The sequence below is a fragment of the Myotis nattereri genome (genome assembly GCF_964212035.1).
Source record: "Myotis nattereri genome assembly, chromosome: 17".
NCBI lineage: Eukaryota > Metazoa > Chordata > Mammalia > Chiroptera > Vespertilionidae > Myotis > Myotis nattereri.
This window is the reverse complement of record NC_138092.1, coordinates 247806-262331: the sequence shown is the minus strand read 5'-3', so window position 1 is coordinate 262331 and position 14526 is coordinate 247806. Positions and strand designations below refer to the sequence as shown.

Here is a 14526-nt window from a genome sequence, read left to right as displayed (position 1 = left end):
CACCAATACTCAGGTAAGAAAAGAGAGGCTCAGCCCTAGCTGGTTTGGCTCAGTGGATAAAGCGTCGGCCTATGGACCGAAGGGTCCTGGGTTCGATTCTGGTCAAGGGCACATGCCCAGGTTATGGGCTCCATCCCCAGTAGGGGGCATGCAGGAGGCAGCCAATCAGCAATTCTCTCTCAGCACTGATGTTTCTATCTTTCCCTCTTCCTTCTCTCTGAAATCAATAAACATATATATATTTAAAGAGTGAAAGGAGAGGCTCAGGGACTTGCTAAAGAGCCCAGAGCTTCATTGATCGATCTCAAACCCAGCACTCAGCATCTCCTTTTCCTTGAAACCAGCCCCAGAGGAACCATCTGTGAAACGGGACTCGGGGTTCTGTGCAGCCCCTCCCCACTGCATGCAGCACAGGATTCAAAATCATTGCACCGGTGCCGGAGGTCCCCCTCCAGGCCACAGCCGGGCCTGTCGTTGAGGCTGGTGCAGGTGCCGTTAACAAGAACTGGGAGGTGTGGGCATGCCTGGACCCATTTCTGCCGTCACCTTACAACCCTGCACTGAACACCCTGTGCTCTGCAGCGCTTGTTCAGGGCCAGGGCAGCAGGTGCTCCTGGAGGGCACAGTCCAGCCCAGGACAAGGAGTGGACAGTGATGGCTTGGATGATGAAACAGGAGAAGGAGGACCTGGGGTGGAGACAGGCATGGAGGGTGCTGAGGGAAACACCTGTGCAAAGGTCCTGAGGCCACCATGGTGTGTGTGTGTGTGTGTGTGTGCGCTCGCGCCCTAGGCCAGAGGGGAGGGGTGTGTGAGGAGAGCCTGGGGAAAGAACCACCTGAAAGGGTGAGCAGGAACAGCCCCTGGAGCTCACACAGGCTGGGAAGCTCATACCCGACCGACAGGTGAGCATTTACAAGGGTTTTCTTCACTGAGCAGGAAACTAACACGAAACAAAAACCACACTCTGAGACCTCCTAGCAAAGCTTAAACCAAGGCCGGGTCACACTGTTTCCAAGCAAACTGAGCTGCAGAGCCAACTTCAGGTGCCTTTCATTCGTTGGAAGACACCACCATCTGGAGCCCAACAGTGTAAAGTCCACATTGGGCCCCCAGTGAAAAGTCACCAGGCGTTCACAGGGCCAGGAGAACTACTCAAAACGAGGACACGAGTCAGCAATCCCAACAGAGTCAGGCCCTGGCCAGATAGCGCAGTTGGTTGGAGCTTTGACCCGATAAGCCAAGGTTCTGGGCTTGATCCCCAGTCAGGGCACAGACCAGAATCAACCAATGAATGCAAATAAGGGGAACAACAAAATCAGTCTCTCTCCCCCTTCCTCCTCTCTGAAATCAATCCATCAATAAAATTTTTAAAAAGATGGGGGCACCTGGGCCGGTGTGGCTCAGTTGGTTGGGCATCCTTCCATGCACTAGGAGGTTGCTGGTTCGATGCCTGGTCAAGGGCACATGCCCGGTTGCAGGCTCGATCCTCGATGGGAGGCGTGCAGGAGGCAGCCAATCTACGTTGCACTCTCACATGTGCCCCTCTCTCTCCCTCTCCCTCTCCCTCTCTCTCCAAGTCAATAAACTATTTTAAAAAGGAGATGGGGTCACATGACTTTGCAGACATACCGCAGCGGAAAGAACTCACCACCAGGTGACCACCACCACAAGTTGCACAGGCAGAAGGACCCCAGATGGAAATCTACGCTCCGCAAAGGAAGGAAAGTATAGAAGTCGTACCACAGAGGCGACACGCAGAGGCTTTGGGATTTATGGCCAGCGTAGGAGGGACTGTAGAGCTGGACAGCACAGCGGCCAGGAGGGCGCGAGAAGGGCATCCGTACGCGGCTCTGAAGGTGCCACATGGCACTCGGGGCTGTGTCTCAGTCTCCTGTGCTCTGTTTCTTAGTCTTCCTCCTTTTTCGTGACCTTGGCCATTTTGAGGGGCACTGGTCAGCTTTGTAGAATGCCCCTCGGTCGGGGTGTGTCTGATGTCCTTGTGCTTAGCCGAGGGTCTGGGTTGGGAGAGGAGACAGAGGCGAGATGGTCATTGCATCCCAGCAGAGGGCCGGTCCTCCTGAGTGAGCCGCCACTGGTGATGCTACCTCCGTCACATGGTTAAGATGGTGGTTGCCAAGTGTTTCTACTATGAAAGTACTTTTTTTTTCCTTTTCTCTGCTCTATTCCAGCAATTTTCAACTGGTGTGCTGAAAGATTTTTTTTTTTTAATTAAAGGATGCTGAGAGATAGAACAACAGGGAAGTCACTTTATTTATTTTTATATTTTTAAATAGATTTTACAGAGAGGAAGGGAGGATAGAGAGTTAGAAACATGGATGAGAGAGAAACACCGATCAGCTGCCTCCTGCACGCCCCACACTGGAGATCGAGCCCACAACCTAAGCATGTGCCCTGACTGGGAATCGAACCATGACCTCCTGGTTCATAGGTCCTTGCTCAACCACTAAGCCTTGCCAGACGGGCATTGCTGCTCTATTTTTTGGAAGTAAGTCACTAAATCCAGCCCACACTCAAGGTCCCCACCCCAGTTTTTATTTTTTAAATATATTTTATTGATTTTTTTACAGAGAGGAAGGGAGAGGGACAGTTAGAAACATCGATGAGCAAGAAACATCGATCAGCTGCCTCCTGCACATCCCCCACTGGGGATGTGCCCGCAGCTAAGGTACATGCTCTTGACTGGATTCAAACCTGGGACCCTCGAGTCCGCAGGCCGACGCTCTATCCACTGAGCCAAACCGGTTAGGGCCCCCCCCACCCCCCCGCCGTATTTTAAATTGATTTTTTTTAGAGAGAGGAAGGGAGTGAGAGAGAGAAACATCGATGTGAGACTAAAACATCCGTAGGCTGCCTCCTGCACATCCCCTACAGGAATCAAACTCGCAACCTTCCAGGGTAGGGACGACACTCCACCCACTGCACACCCCGGCCCCGCCAGTCTCATGGAAATGCTTAACTGTGTAACAGCGGGCTCCGCACCTGCACTTTGCACGGGGCCCTGCACATTGTGCAGCTGGTCCTGGTTCCAGGGACACTTCGCTAGACACAGTTCACAAAGACTGGGTCCCCAGCACGGCCGTGAGGGAGAATGCTTACCCAGAGAACCAGGTGGACAGGGCCAGGCACCACTCCTCCTGGGTCCCCGTGGCCCACAGCCTTTCCCATTCTCAGCACCCGGGAGGCAGAAACACCCACTGGACCAGGGAACGTGGCCTGGGGTCCCAGCAGACACCGACACGCGGTCCCACCCCAGCCAGTGGCGACCCCTGGCCTCCAGCTCTGCGGCAGGAAGGTTGGGGCTGTCTACCTCGGGGCACAGGCTTGGACCTGCGGCCGTGCCCCATCCTGTTGCCGATTGGACCAGGAGCAGGCACCTGACCCAGATGGGACCCATCCACCTGACTCCTGGATTCTGCTCGTGGGTCAGCCCCTGAGGCCAGTTCAGGCAGCTGCCCAAGAGGGGCAGCACGTCCACACCCGCCTGAGGATGGGCCCACCTCCTAGATTCTGGCCGCTCCTCCACTTCGCTCCCACTGCTGCCCCTACCTTTTTTTTTGTTTTTTTTTAAATTATTGATTTCAGAGAGAAAAGGGGAGAGAAAGATAGAAACATTGATGATGAGAATCATGGATCAGCTGCCTCCTGCACACCCCACACTGGGGATCAAGCCCGCAATTGGGCATGTGCCCTGACCTCCAATCGAACCCTGACCTCCTGATTCACAGGTTGATACTCAACCACTGAGCCACACTGGCTGGGCCACCCCGACCTTTCAATCCAGAGGCATTGGTCCTCACAGCAGCCTGGAGGCCCTGGGAGGTGCGCACCAGGAGAAGACGCCGAGGGGGAGCCTCCCGCACAGAGAAAAGGACCCCTAGAAGCAAGTGGCAGCTTTATTGAGAGGAGGGTGGGGTAGGGGAGGAGAGTGGGGGTGGAGGGTGGGAGGGGAGGGGGCATGTTGGCGGCGCAGGAGGTGGAGGTCACACGTCCAGTTTTAACTGAGTGCCCCTGTGGGGGTGTAAGCTTTGCAGCTCGCCGCGTGGGCTTAAGGTGCCCCCCAGCGGCCAGTGGCGGACCACGTGCCGGTAGGAGGTGGTCGGGAAGTCGAAGTAGTTAATGTTGAGCTGCCGGGCGATGTGTCGGCCCAGGAATTCCATTTGCTGGGGGAGCGAGCGGGCGGGGCTCAGCGCTCGCAGGGGCAGGAGCGGCCCTGCTGCCGCCACCCCCCTGGCCAGGCCGCAGGTCCAGCCCGGTGGTCATCCCCAGCGCCCTCGCCGCCGCCCGCTGCAGCGCCCAGGCCAGGCCGAGACCGCCTGGGGAATGGCGCCGTCGGAAGACCGAAGCCGTGGTCAGCGCCGCGTGGAGCGCGGGGAGGGAGGACAGGCCGGGCCGGGGCGGGGCGGGACCCACCTCGTAGCGCTCCGACAGCTGCACGAGGATGAGCGGCTCCAGCTCGTGGCCGCACAGAACCAGCTGGAAGAAGCACCTTCCGCGGGCTGGCGAGGGCGCGGCTCAGCCCGAGGCCGGGGCGGCGCTCGGGGACCCGCGGGCCCGCCCCGCCCCGCCCCGCCCGCTCCCCAGCGGCCGCCCGCCCCGCACACCCTCGCCCGCCCCGTCCCCTCGTCACCGTCAGAGCTGAGCGCCAGGCGCACGTAGACCAGGTGGATGGGGCCCTGGCACACGCCGCGGCCCTGGATGGAGAAGTGGTAGGTGCCGAGCACGTGGTTCAGCACCAGGCGGCGCCGCGGCAGCGACGAGACCATGAGCCACAGCCCCACGCCCATGCCGTACGCGGGGAAGCCCCACGTCTCCTGATTCCGCACCTGCGGGCGGGAGCCTCTGAGCGGGCGGGGCGCCGAGTGGCGGCCGGGGGTGCGGGGTGCGGGGGGCCTGGGCGGGGCCGGGAGCTGACCTGGCTCACGAGGCCGGAGATGATGAGGACGAGGCAGACGAGGAAGAGCAGCGCCCCCTTCCACAGCGTGTCCAGGTAGTACTCGAGCACGAAGACTGCGCGGGCAGACAGGTGCGTGAGACCGGGGTGGCGGCGGCGTGACCGGCGTCCAGCCGGCGGGTTCCAGGCTCCGCCCCGCTCGGGTCACCGCCCCGCCCAGCCGGCCTGGCCCTGCGCCCCGCGCCGCACCGTTGGGCTGCTGCTGCGTGAACGGGTAGCAGCTGTTGTTCCGGAGGCGCCTGGCCAAGTGGCGCTCGGTGCAGAAGAGCCCTAGGGCCCAGAGCTGGAAGCGCTTGCCAGGGGGAGTGGGAAGGCTGAAGATGAGGTCATCGGGGACCTGGGCCTGGGTCAGGCATAAGCGGTCAGCTGGGCAGCTCTCCTGCCGCCCCTTCCCCCCCCACCCCGCTCCCCCTAGTCCTACTGGCATATAGGGCTGCAGTGAGGAGTGAGCTGGAGCGCTCAGGCGAACCGCAGGGGAGACCCCAGGCGGCAGCCTAGACTGGGCTGCGGGGTGCGCTTGGGTTCTAGAAGCTTGGGGTGCTGGGTTCTAGAAGGTTCTGTATTGTTGACCGCCCCTTTTCAGGAGAGTCCCCTGGCCAGGCCCCTGCTGTGGGCACTCACAGGCCCACCCCACCTGTGGGAAGCTCCTGTACAACCTGGTTCAAAACCTTTCCTCAAGGATGGGGTGGTGAGACACCCCAGGTCTAAGATAGACAGAAATCTGTAGGCAGGCACCCCACACCAAACCCCATAGCTGAGCAGGGCCGTCCCCTGCATTACGCCTGCCCAGGCCAGAGCCTCACAACCGAGGGCAGCTCACCATGGCATCTCCGAGGGTGGGACACACACTTATCCCAGGATTCCAGTCCAAGGCACAGCCACAGGCAGATTCAGGATCCTGGGGGCCCACCCCCCAAAAGAAAACCAGACCCCAGGCCAGCTCTAGCCTCAAGTGGTTCCCTCAGGTATAAGCCCTGACCACCCCCACCCCAAACCAAAGACCACACGGTTCTTAAAATGTTTATTGTAACAAAATGCTCCAACATCCAAAACTGGAAAAGGGTGCAGGGCCAGGCGGCCTAGCTGGGGCCAGGGGGGCAGGTGAGCAGCTGCTCCAGGCACCACTGGACCTCCTCTGGGCCCCGGTAGGCCCGCTTCAGGCCCCGGGGAAGGCAGCGGCAGGACTCCAGGTTGAGGTACAGCAGGCCTGGGCAGCTGCTGATCACAGAGCTGTGGGAGCAAGGTAGGCCATGGGGCACTGAGCCACTGGCTCCCAGGAGACTCCGGCCCTGCCAGGGCTCGGCCAGGCTGGGGAGCCCTCTCTGCCCATGCACCACAGCTGGCTCTGCCACCCAAGCCACCGAGGCCCAATTCCAGTTCCCTTGGTGTCCCCGAGCCCGACTCCAAGTAGGGGCTTTGCCAGTATATGCTCCCCTTTCAGACCCTGGAACTGGCAAGCCTGGCAGGACAGGAGGCATGCCACCCTGGCTCCAAGGGACAGGGGAAGGGGGTGCTGACCTGACTGTGCTTGGTGTGACCCGGGTGCCCCTGAGGTTAAGGGAGCACAGGGCTGGGGGTGAGCCCCCAGGGGGGCCTGAGAAGGCGGCTAGGGCCTGCTCCAAGTCCTTCTCACTGAAGCCCTGGCCACTCAAGTCCAGTTCCCGCAGAGTGTGGCACCACTTATGGGTCAACAGGGGGCTGCCCTCCTTGGCTAGAGTCAGCCGATCTGACATGCCATACAGGCCCAGGTGCAGCTGCTCCAGCTCTGCAGGCGAGAGGGGTGGGCATGAGCTGCGGGGTGGGCAAGGGCCCCACATCACACCTGCCCTGCCGCCACCCAGGGGAGCTGACCCTGACACGGCAGGTCATACAGGCCGACGGGTGTGACGCGGGCGCAGCCTCGAAGATCCAGCAGGCGCAGGCCAGGGGAACCTCGGAGCAGGCGGCTCAGAGCCTCGTTGCTCACAAAGTTGCAGGTGGAGCCAGCAAGGCAGAGCTCCTCGAGGCAGGGGAAGCCTGGGCCAGGAATCGCCGCTCGCCCCGATGGTTTGGGCAGCCATATCAGGTTCAGAAGCCGCAGCACCTGGGAGCAAGGCCCAGGCTGCAGGTGGGGAGGGGCGTGCCAGGTGGGAGAGGTGGGGCGTCGGGTACCTGCAGCTGGGGGCAGCCTCTCTGCAGGGCCTCCACAGGCAGCTGGAGGGGAGTGTTGTTTCGGTGAATGCCCGTGCTCACCTCCAGGAGCTGGAGCTGGGGGCAGCAGCTGCCCTGCAGAAGTGGGGGGTGACCAGGGGGTCAGTGGCCTGGCAGTCCCTGGCTCGGCACCAACTCAGCTCCTGCCTATCGCCAACCTACCAGCAGGGCACCCAAGATGGCAGTGGTCTGGGAGCCGTAGGTCAGCCACAGCTTGCGCATTCGAGGCCCCACCTCCTCCAAGAAGTTCACCACAGCCGTGGACTCCACCTGAGGACCCAGCACAGGGGTGCCTGTCACTGTGGCTTGGGCTTCTTCCGGGCCCCTGGGGACACAGGGCTCACCATGGAGTGCTGAAGGTCCAGGCTGTGGAGCTGGGGGCAGGCTCTGGCCAGCATGACCAGAGTGTCCGAAGTCACACCATGGCAGTCGGAAAGCTTGAGGAAGGTGAGCCGAGGACAGGACTCACTGACCAGCTGCAGAGGACAGAGACCCCGCGGGATTGGGGGAGGGCAGGCTACGATCAGCAAGAGAAAGAAACCAGTGACCAGCACCACTCTGCTGCCCCGGCCACGGCCTCCTTTCCGCCCATGCCAGGCCCACTGGGGGCTGCTGCTTCTGACACCTCCCTGCTGGAGGAGACCACAGGGAAGGAGGACCAGGCAGGTATCCCCATGGGCCAGTGTTGGGCCCCTGGTGCCTGGCCCACTCCCTGGAAGCAATGGGCAACCCCAGAGTTTCACAGCTGGCTGCAGGGCAGCCTCCAGCACTCACCTTCAACACGGGATGTACCTGGGACTTCCAGTGGATGAGGGTCAGCCTCTGGAGCTGCGAGAACCTGGGGGGACAGCAGAGGCTGAGCTGCAAAGGTTCCCACGCTGCCTTTTTCAGGGTTCTCCCGCCCATCGCCTTGGTGCAGGGACACAGGGAGGGGGCCGGGACTTTCCACACAACACAGGTAGAGTGAGCGGATGAGGAAAAGAGGGGGTGCCCCACCGGTTGGGCATAAGCCACTCCAGGGAAGCGAGGAGCTTCTTCTCGGCCTTGGCGCCGCCTTTGGTGGATCGGCCAGCCAGCGGGGGCGACAGGGTCACGGTGTGCCAGAGCGCGGGCTGGGAGGCGGCCTCGTGCCAGCGGCGGCACACGCGTGCGGCCCTGGAAGAAACCCTCTGCTGAAGGGCCGCGCCTTTGGTGGCCGATGCCGTCGCACCGGCTGCGGCAACTCTTACAACGCGGCGCACAGTCAGGCTCGTGGGGCTCTAAACGGACCGACAGGAGGGACCGGCCTCTCGGGCACAGTGTGTACGCTCAGACGCGCGCGGCCTCTGCCCCCCACGCGGTGGCAACAGGTCCGCCGCGCTCGACAGACCCGAGGTACCTGCCGAGGAAGGGCATGGGCCCGTCGGCCGCCACCCGCAGCCCGAAAATCTGCAGCAGGATCTCCAAGGGGATGCGGTCGCCCCAGCCGGGGTCGGGCCCTGGCGGCGGCGCGGGCGCGGCTGCGGGTGCGGGTCGGTGCCTGGCCTTGGCCCCCGCGGAGCGGGCCCTGGGGGGCGGCAGCGGCTGGGCGCGGCGGGCGGCGCGGCGGTGCGCGCGAGCGCGAGCGGGCCCCGCGCCGGGCAGCACGAGCAGCATGCTGTCGGCTTGCAGCAGGTGGTACCCGGAGCCGCTCGGCGCCAGCCGGTCCCACCACCAGTCCTCGGCCGAGCGGGCCCGCTCCCCGGCCGCTGGCGCGCCGCGCACCCGGCGCCGGGCCCTCCGGACCCGCCGGGCGCCCCCGGGAGCCATGGGTACCCGCGGCACTCCACCGACTGCTCCAGTGGAGCGGAAGCAACGGAGCCCGACGGCGGAAGGGGCGTGTCCGGGGGAGGGACTTGTCATCTCTCCAACGACTCCGTGCCTACTTCCGGGGCGGGGCTTCCGGCGGGGCTGGCAGGCCGGGATTTAACCGTGTCCGGGCCGGGGAGGTGGACTCTCCGCTCTGTCCCGGCCCCATCCCCGGCCCCACCGGCTCTGGGCTGGAACCACAATCCTGGGCTGCAGGCCGCGTGGCGGGAGGCCGGCCGCCGGGTCGGGGATCGCTCGGGCGCTGGACCGGGAGGCGCGAGGACCCGGGCGCCCCGGCTGCTGCCCGCCGTCGCCCGACGCAGGAGGCGGGGCCCGTCGCGGCCACGCCCCTCAGAGCCCCGCTGGGCTCAGGCTCCGGGGCCGCGGACAGCTCGGCACTCCCAGGTGGCGCCAGGCTGCGAATTTGAGCGTGGCGCCTGAGAGCGGCCCCGTGCCCACGTCTGTTCTGGGGGTGGCCAGCTCCCTCTTGGTCATCCTCTGGCGGGGCCTCCCTGGCACCGGGGGCCGGGCTTCCCGCTTCCCCACCTGCCAGCCTTGCTGTGTGGGGGTCCTGGCCCGGAGGCAGGTGCTACTGGATCTATTTTGGACCCTCCTCCGCCCCTCCCCTCCCGGCACCCTCCACTTTTCCCGGTCTTGGCCGTCTGACCCTCTTCTGACACCGGCGTCTCTTCCTTGTGATCCCGAATTTGCGTCTGTTTCCTTCAAGCTAGAAAAGGTCTGCAGTTTCCAGAAGAGTGGACGCGCCTTCTTTGGACCGAGGTGCGGCAAGAGGAGCTGACCTGTGCGCTGTCCTGGGGACCCAGCCTCGGCTCATGGCAGCGCCCCCGCTGGGCCGTCTGGTGCTGACCCACCTGTTGGTAGCCCTCTTCGGCATGGGCTCCTGGGCTGCCGTGAACGGGATCTGGGTGGAGCTGCCCGTGGTGGTGAAAGACCTCCCCGAGGGTGAGTGAGAGTTGCAGGCAAGCGGGGGCCAGGCCGGCCGGGAGGCGGGCTGCAGCCGCGTTGCCTCTGACGTGGCCCCCTGCCTTCCCTGCAGGTTGGAGCCTCCCCTCGTACCTCTCTGTGCTGGTGGCGCTGGGGAACCTGGGGCTGCTGGTGGTGACGCTGTGGAGACGCCTGGCCCCAGGCAAGGGCGAGCGGGCCCCCATCCAGGTGGTGCAGGCGTTGAGTGTGGCGGGCACTGCCCTGCTGGCCCCCCTGTGGCAGCAGGTGGCCCCCGTGGCCGGGCAGGATCACTCCGTGGCCTTCCTGACGCTGGCCTTGGTGCTGGCGATGGCCTGCTGTGCCTCTAATGTCACTTTCCTGCCCTTCCTGAGCCACCTGCCGCCTCCCTTTCTGCGGTCCTTCTTCCTGGGTCAGGGCCTGAGTGCCCTGCTGCCCTGCGTGCTGGCCCTCGCGCAGGGGGTGGGCCGCCTCCAGTGCCCACCAGCCCCCACCAACGGCACCCCGGGGCCTCCCCATTACTTCCCGGAGCGTTTTTCCGCCAGCACCTTCTTCTGGACGCTGGCTGCCCTTCTGGTCATTTCGGCTGCCGCCTTCCAGGGTCTTCTGCTGCTGCTGCCGCCGTTACCACCGTCCATGCCCACGGAAGGCCTGGGGCCTGGCTGTCGGGTGGGAGCCCCCGGCGTGGAGGAGGAGGCGGAGGGAGAGGCCTCACCACTGCAGGAGCCACCTTTCCAGGTGGCAGGCACCACGCCCGGCCGAGACCCTGAGGCCCAACGGCTGCTCTCTGCCCGCAGTGCCTGCCTGCTGGGCCTGCTGGCTGTCACCAACGCACTGACCAATGGCGTGTTGCCAGCTGTGCAGAGCTTCTCCTGTTTGCCCTATGGGCGCCTGGCCTACCACCTGGCCGCGGTGCTGGGCAGCGCCGCCAACCCCCTCGCCTGCTTCCTGGCCATGGGCGTGCTGTGCAGGTGCACAAGGGGCCTTAAGCCACTGGGGTTGGAACCTAGGGATGGGGATCCCGGCCAGGAACAGCCAGTCCTGACTTCCTGCTTACCCCTGGCAGGTCTCTGGCCGGGCTGGGCGGCTTCTCTCTGCTGGGCCTGCTCTTTGGGGGCTACCTGATGGCGCTGGCAATCCTGAGCCCCTGCCCGCCCCTCGTGGGCACGACTGCAGGGATGGTCCTTGTGGTAAGCGCACGGGACACTGGAGCAAGAGGGTGGCAGGGGAGGTGTGCCCGGGAGCCGGAGGCATCTATGCTCAGCCTGCTGCTGTGTCTCCCCTAGGTGCTGTCGTGGGTGCTGTGTCTGGGGCTGTTCTCCTATGTGAAGGTGGCTGCCAGCTCCCTGCTGCATGGGGGCGGGCGGCCAGCATTGCTGGCCGTTGGTGTGGCCATCCAGGTGGGCTCCCTGCTTGGTGCTGTCGCCATGTTCCCACCGACCAGCATCTACCACGTGTTCCGCAGCGGGAAGGACTGTGTGGACCTGTGTGGACCCTGAAGCTGGGCAGGTGGCTCTCACTCCATCCCACCTGTGCTCAGGCTGGGGCTGCCGCTGTGCCTGGTGCCCACGGTCCCGGGAGGCCCTCCCCACGCCGGGCATGAACATGGACACCGGCACACTCCACGGGAGACCCTGGCACCTCAGGCCAGGCTGGGGACCACAGAGCAGGCCCCAGTCAGGTCGCGGCCGGCGCTGTGGGCGGGGCTTGGGCCTGGGCCCTGTGGGGGGTTTGCACAGTAAAGCGTTTTTTTTTCTGAGTCAGACTTATTGACCCCAGGAGCACCTTGTCCTCTGCAGACAGACTTCCCCCGGCCACAGTCATGGTCTGGCTGTTCCTAGGCGCCTGCCACCCCACGCTGTTCTCATATTCCGGGGGTTATGGCCTCTGAGCCAGGACTCCTGCCTCCGACACCTTGCTTCTTGGACTCCCCCAGCCCCGAGAACTGCCCAGAGGGAGGGCAAAGGCCAGCTTCCAGGGCCTGGAGTCTGGGCCAAGGACCCACACAGGCAGCGTGGTGCCCACCAGTGTCAGCCCGCCGGGACCACGGCTACATGGCGGGGCCTCTTCCCAGCTGGGCCACTGCTCCACAAGCATCTCAGGCCTGTGGTGGCCGAGCCAGCCAGGCACAATGGACAGGATGGGCTGTCCCTGCTTTGTGACCTGGGCGCGGCCCACTCGCCTGCTGCTCTGGGGGATTTGACGCCAGGGCTTTGTTGCAAGGTCCAGGCACAGGAGGGGCTCAGAAGAGCCCTTGGTATAAGGTTCCAGCCAGCCGGGACCTTTCTGCTCAAGAGCACTGGCCCCTCCCCCGAGCCACCAGCCTCCAGTTTCTGGCTCCTTCTGTGACCAAAGGCCCCCAGCGCCTTAGTAGTCAGGTGGACCGGCATCACCTCCTTCCTGAGCAGCGCACTGCCTGGGAACCGGACCCACTGCCTGGGAACCGGACCCACTGCCTGGGAACCGGACCCACTCCCTGGGAACCGGACCGGCACCTGCAGGGGTGGGACCTCTGTACCAGACGCGGTCTGTCCAGGACTAGGCGGTTCTCCCACAGGCTGGAGTGAGCGTCTGAGCCAGGACGGAGCGCTTGCAGGGGTTGCAGAGGGTGTGCTGATGGGGCTGCAGGGGGGCGGGGGGGGGGCAGCACAGACGAGGGCCCACCTCTGCCAGGAGCCCTGCAGCCACTAGTCGCGGGGATGGGTGCTGGGAGATACAGCTCCGTCCCTGCTGCCCAGCTCCTTGACTCAGCCTGTGTGGGGGCCTCTGAGGCCCTCAGCTGCCTCCTCCCTCATCCCCTTCAACCGCCACCCGCCTTGGCAGGACCAGCTGAGCACAAGGGCCTCCCTGTGGGAGGGAGGGGCCCCGTGCCCGGACGGTGGGCTCCCAAGTGGCTCAGACACAGCCCAGCCCTAAGGGCAGGAGGTCACCCGCCAGGCCCCAGCCTTCCTTCCGGGGGTGGAGCAGGGGCACATGCCTGGCTGCTGGCCTTTGGGAGGCGGGGGCTTTGGTGGTGGTGAGTAAAGATTTAGAGGGAGGAAGATGGGGGCCTCACACCATCAGCACCCCTCTCCTGCTTCCCTGGAGCTGGAGGTGGGGGTGTGAGAAAGCCACTGCCCTTTGAAGTCTGCAGGGCCTTCCGGTCATTGGTCAATGCCCATAGGAAACAGGACAGAGGCCAAAATACCAAGGGGAGGAGAGGCTGCAGGGCCAAGTCCTGAGAGCCACCGACATACCCATTCCTCGTGGCTGCCCAGAGCCAAATCCTGCGGCCAGGGGGGCAGGGCAGCCCCCATGCCAGGACCTTCAGAGCTGGGCCCTGCCCCAGTGCCTGTCCCAGAACACAAACCTCCAGCTGGACAGCAGGTGTCAGTGGCTCTGAAGCTCCCAGCTCTGCCCAAAAGCCTCTCAGGCCTGGGGCTGGGGCATTAGAAGGAGGCCTGGAGGGCAGCCCCCTGGGTGACAGTGGAGCCTGAGCCACCAGGGCCACTGCTGTCCTTCCCACCACCAGGAGCAGGCCCTTCAGTTCCTCAAAACCAGACCGGGGGGGGGGGGGGGGGAGAACACATTTGTAATTCCTTAACTAATAAAGAATTTAAAGATAAAATTAAAAAAAAAAAAAAAAACAGACCAAGCAGCCAGGGCCTGGACGGGCACCTCCTTTCCCGGTGTGGCCACTGCAGCTGGGACTGCGGTGAGTCCCCGGACAGGGCTCCGTGTTCTGGGCAACTGAAGGTGGGGCCTTCCTTCAGCACAGGAACCGCACAGGCGTGCTGCCAACGCCGCGTCCACTGAGCAACACCAGCCAGGAATGTGGTTAAAAAATTGTATACATATATATTGATTTCAGTGAGGAAGGGAGAGACAGAAACATCGGTGATTAGAATAATTGATTGGCTGCCTCCTGCACGCCCCCAACTGGGGATCAAGCCTGCAACCTGGGCATGTGCCCTGACAGGGAATCAAACTGTGACCTCCTGGTTCATAGGTTGATGCTCAACCACTGAGCCAGGCCATCCGGGCACCCTTCCATTTATACATATGCAGATAAATTTGGTCCAGGGGAGATTCAAATGTGCTTTGTTTTTTCCCAGTGGAAAGAACAAATCTCCATCTTTATAAAGTTCATTTCTGCCTTGTTTCACTCCATATAAATCTGTGGTTCTGAACTTCTCTTTTGAACTTGTAACCACATTTCTGGCTCTCATTAGGTAGTGACTTAAACCTTTGACTAGTTTTTAACAAAATATTAAATTGGTTGAGGTGACATTGGTCAACATGAACGTATAGGTTTCAGGTGTGGGTTTCTATGTTTACAAGATCTGTCTATTGCACTGTGCCCACCACCCAAAGTCAAATCTTCTGCTGTCACTTTATATTAGGAGCAGTGTGTTAGTTTTTGAGTTGCTGCTGGAACACATCACCAGGGGCAGTCCTCATGGGCCAGTCCCCATGAACTAGCCTCCTGGCCACGGTTCATTTTGCCACTGAGCCAGAGGCTGGAGGTCAGAAATCAAAGTGGCCGCAGGGCTAGTTCCTCCTGAGGCTTGCAAGGAGCAGCGTCCAGGCCTGT

General features: G+C 62.9%; 3 protein-coding genes across 5 annotated transcripts; 1 reads left to right on the top strand and 2 right to left on the bottom strand.

Annotated features, from left to right (window-relative positions):
* Nucleotides 1–4002: 4002 nt before the first annotated feature.
* TMEM249 (transmembrane protein 249) lies at nucleotides 4003–5750 on the bottom strand (the record flags this gene model as incomplete). The annotated part of the gene is made up of 6 exons (XM_081111072.1): nucleotides 4003–4182; nucleotides 4433–4518; nucleotides 4650–4845; nucleotides 4935–5029; nucleotides 5163–5316; nucleotides 5721–5750. The coding sequence occupies 6 exons, from the start codon at nucleotides 5748–5750 to the stop codon at nucleotides 4003–4005; spliced, it is 741 nt and encodes a 246-aa protein (XP_080967198.1).
* A 228-nt stretch (nucleotides 5751–5978) lies between these two features.
* FBXL6 (F-box and leucine rich repeat protein 6) lies at nucleotides 5979–8967 on the bottom strand. Of its 3 annotated transcripts, XM_081111290.1 has the most exons (9): nucleotides 8542–8967; nucleotides 8160–8318; nucleotides 7938–8001; nucleotides 7508–7639; nucleotides 7326–7433; nucleotides 7125–7238; nucleotides 6825–7056; nucleotides 6492–6738; nucleotides 5979–6203 (listed from the first exon to the last, which is right to left on the bottom strand). In XM_081111290.1, exons 1-9 carry the CDS (start codon nucleotides 8949–8951, stop codon nucleotides 6053–6055), a joined length of 1617 nt encoding a protein of 538 aa, XP_080967416.1. In that variant the 5' UTR covers nucleotides 8952–8967; the 3' UTR covers nucleotides 5979–6052. The 3 variants fall into 3 exon arrangements, with proteins under 3 accessions (XP_080967416.1, XP_080967415.1, XP_080967417.1); XM_081111289.1 differs by having other exon boundaries at nucleotides 5986–6738; XM_081111291.1 differs by lacking the exon at nucleotides 6492–6738 and having other exon boundaries at nucleotides 5987–6203; nucleotides 6845–7056.
* Nucleotides 8968–9393: 426 nt separating this feature from the next.
* SLC52A2 (solute carrier family 52 member 2) lies at nucleotides 9394–11712 on the top strand. The gene is made up of 4 exons (XM_081110914.1): nucleotides 9394–9953; nucleotides 10048–10924; nucleotides 11020–11143; nucleotides 11240–11712. The coding sequence occupies exons 1-4, from the start codon at nucleotides 9824–9826 to the stop codon at nucleotides 11450–11452; spliced, it is 1344 nt and encodes a 447-aa protein (XP_080967040.1). The 5' UTR covers nucleotides 9394–9823; the 3' UTR covers nucleotides 11453–11712.
* The last annotated feature ends 2814 nt before the right edge of the window (nucleotides 11713–14526 follow it).

Bases quoted from the DNA above. Each gene is read 5' to 3' on its own strand.
- SLC52A2 (XM_081110914.1), top strand. From the start codon at position 9,824: ATGGCAGCGCCCCCGCTGGGCCGTCTGGTGCTGACCCACCTGTTGGTA. The intron at 9,954-10,047 runs GTGAGTGAGAGT...CCTTCCCTGCAG, and splicing joins GGTGAAAGACCTCCCCGAGG to GTTGGAGCCTCCCCTCGTAC. The intron at 11,144-11,239 runs GTAAGCGCACGG...TGTCTCCCCTAG, and splicing joins CTGCAGGGATGGTCCTTGTG to GTGCTGTCGTGGGTGCTGTG.
- FBXL6 (XM_081111289.1), bottom strand. From the start codon at position 8,951: ATGGCTCCCGGGGGCGCCCGGCGGGTCCGGAGGGCCCGGCGCCGGGTG. The intron at 8,319-8,541 runs GTACCTCGGGTC...GGTTTCTTCCAG, and splicing joins CCCATGCCCTTCCTCGGCAG to GGCCGCACGCGTGTGCCGCC. The intron at 7,057-7,124 runs GTACCCGACGCC...CCTTGCTCCCAG, and splicing joins GAGGCTGCCCCCAGCTGCAG to GTGCTGCGGCTTCTGAACCT.